Raw genomic sequence first — 2,654 nt, forward strand, 5'->3', positions numbered from 1 at the left:
AGGGAAGGGAAGGGAAGGGAAGGGAAGGGAAGGGAAGGGAAGGGAAGGGAAGGGAAGGGAAGGAAGGAAGGAAGGAAGGAAGAAAGAAAGAAAGAAAGAAAGAAAGAAAGAAAGAAAGAAAGAAAGAAAGAAAGAAAGAAAGAGAAAGAAAGAAAGAAAGAAAGAAAGAAAGAAAGAAAGAAAGAAAGAAGAAAGAAAGAAAGAAAGAAAGAAAGAAAGAAAGAAAGAAAGAAAGAAAGAGAGAGAGAAAGAAATTCCTCTTTGCCCCTAAAGATTTGAGCTTGTCTACTTTCTGATTCTCGTTTTCATGAATCACAGAATAATTGAATCATAGAATACCAGGCTGAAAGAGGACCTCAAGGATCATCTGCTCCTGGCATGTCCTGGCAAGAGCACTAAAATTCAATTGGCTACAGCCTCCAGAACTCTAGTAAGAAAAAAAAAAATCACTTAAAGCAACAACTGGAATTCTGAAACACTTAGAGAATGCAGAAGAGCACATCCAATACAACATGTCGGTGCTATAAAGCCAAACCGAATGGCCTCAATCTAAGCAGTTTTATCACCAAACAGATGGAAAACCTCAAAGACCTAGTGATACAAACCAGTTATTTCTTATTTGAAATATATGAACTTTGAACTATGTGAGTTGCTAGAAATGACAGCTGCAGGAAAAAGGTGACCTTTTAATACTAACCATTGATTCTAGAGTATTTTCAAACAGATCAAAACTGGGTGAACTAATTGAGCAAATTAGACCCTTTTTTTTAAAACTCAAGAGGAATTTACTTAAAAACCCAAGAATTTACTAAACACTCAACATTTAAAACCATGCAAAAAAGTCCAGTTGAAATCCAGGAGTAGCACATTTGAGTCCCCTTGATGGTTTTTAAGTCCACCCTATGAACAACACTTTTACAATAAAACAATTATTCTCAGCAAAATAGCGATCTTATGAGCAATATAATGAAATGATCTTATATAGCTGATCTTTCAAATATCTTCCCCCCACAAAAAAAAAAAAAAAAAGGAAAATCCTAGCAGGTATAATTTGATAATTTTCAGACACAACTTACTTCTTTGTAGCCGAAAATGATACGCCCATCATTGAGAAGAGTGGCCTGAAAAGTGAAACTGCCCAGGTTGTAATTATCCTGCAGATGTACATGGTCCCACTGGACAACTAGTGCTGTGCCTGTGAACCCCAGAACAGGGGTAGAGAGGCAAAGGGAAGAAAAAAATGTAAGAAATACATTAACTGACTGTAGGAAAAGAACTTAACTACAGTTACTTGAAACAAGAACAGTGATTAACCTCTTTTTAGCAACTTTCAGCTCCACACTTTGAAATGCCAAAGATATTGAAAACACAAGTTGCCACTGAAATCCTCTTACGTATAGACACCACAGTGCCTCACACAAGCACCTCAGCTACCTCTAAAGGAGTGGTCAAGTAACATGTTTGGAATGAACAATCACTAAATAAGATCCAGCACTCAGAGTTCAGGTGTGCTGCCATTACTACTTCTCTGCAGGGGCTTTTTTGCACTATATACATAAACCCAGATGACTTCAAAAGTGCTAATAGCATTACCTGCTTAGTAAAGGCTATTATTTGAGGAATTCAGATTCTTCCATTAACTATGCATTAATTAAATAGCATTATTTTTTTCCTGCATGGTGCAAGTCCTTACTGAGGTTCTGCAAGTTGAAACATATTAAGTATTTGCATTAAATAAATGTAGTTTAAATCAAACTCACTAAGAATTCATGCATAGGGTAAATATTGAGTCTGGTATGCAGAGATTTAGTTGCAAGAGGCTTGTTAATATTCATGGGAGTTCACTAGCTGAATATCCACTTACCACAGCAAAAATGTACCCCAAGCAACTTGCATACCCTGTGAGCATGTTTTATAGATGTTGAAGGTTATATTTAAGTAGCTTGACTGAAGGACACATCACCAAAACTGTGTTTACTAAAAACAACATTTTTGTCTTTATACAGCTTCCTCTACAACTTCTCTCTTCGCCATTAATGGAGTCATGTGCTTTGATTCACACTTTAATTTCCTTTCTTCCTGGAGTGTTCATGATGGCTCAGTATGCATCCAGTTCAAAATATTTTTGATATATCCTTGAAACATCTTTTGTCACAAATCTTCTGTGCTATAACTCTCATGAACACACCTTGGCAGGGGGGATCATAAAACTATGAGAATGCAAGGTTTGGGTGCTCACTGCGTTAAGTCCACCACATCATTGTCCCTTGTGATTTTCATAGATATAGTACATACTCATTAATTGTGCACACAGCGCATTTTTTGCTTTGTGACCACATTCATTAATTGCTTTCTGAATATTTATTTGATTGTATTAAATTTTATTTAAAGGTAATTTGACTTTTAAAATTATATGTATTATCTAATAATATGATAGTATTTAAATTTTAATATATAATTAATAGTGATAAAATTATTGAAATAAAACCAGCCAGAATTTCTTATGGTTGGTCTTTGAGTACCTCAGATCTATGTGCATCTCAGAACTCCACCCTAAAATGAAAATCATCTGCCATCAAAACTGTTATCTCATTCCCGGGGCTTTTAGGTAGATTTGTGTGTATCTGAACTCCTTGCAGTGAGCTCTGTCAGCA

At 35.7% G+C, this 2,654-nt stretch overlaps 1 protein-coding gene across 1 annotated transcript in view; it reads right to left on the reverse strand.

Annotated features, from left to right (window-relative positions):
- PLXDC2 (plexin domain containing 2) overlaps positions 1-2,654 on the reverse strand; it is a 263,586-nt gene that overhangs the window by 66,755 nt on the left and 194,177 nt on the right. The window contains exon 6 of the mRNA XM_027887618.1: positions 1,077-1,195. Within this exon, the coding sequence (XP_027743419.1) occupies positions 1,077-1,195 (119 nt within the window). The remainder of the gene's footprint in view (positions 1-1,076; positions 1,196-2,654) is intronic.

This window comes from Empidonax traillii, unplaced genomic scaffold (genome assembly GCF_003031625.1).
Source record: "Empidonax traillii isolate 1590-97213 ecotype Southwest subspecies unplaced genomic scaffold, ASM303162v1 scaffold217:size1918799, whole genome shotgun sequence".
Lineage (NCBI taxonomy): Eukaryota > Metazoa > Chordata > Aves > Passeriformes > Tyrannidae > Empidonax > Empidonax traillii.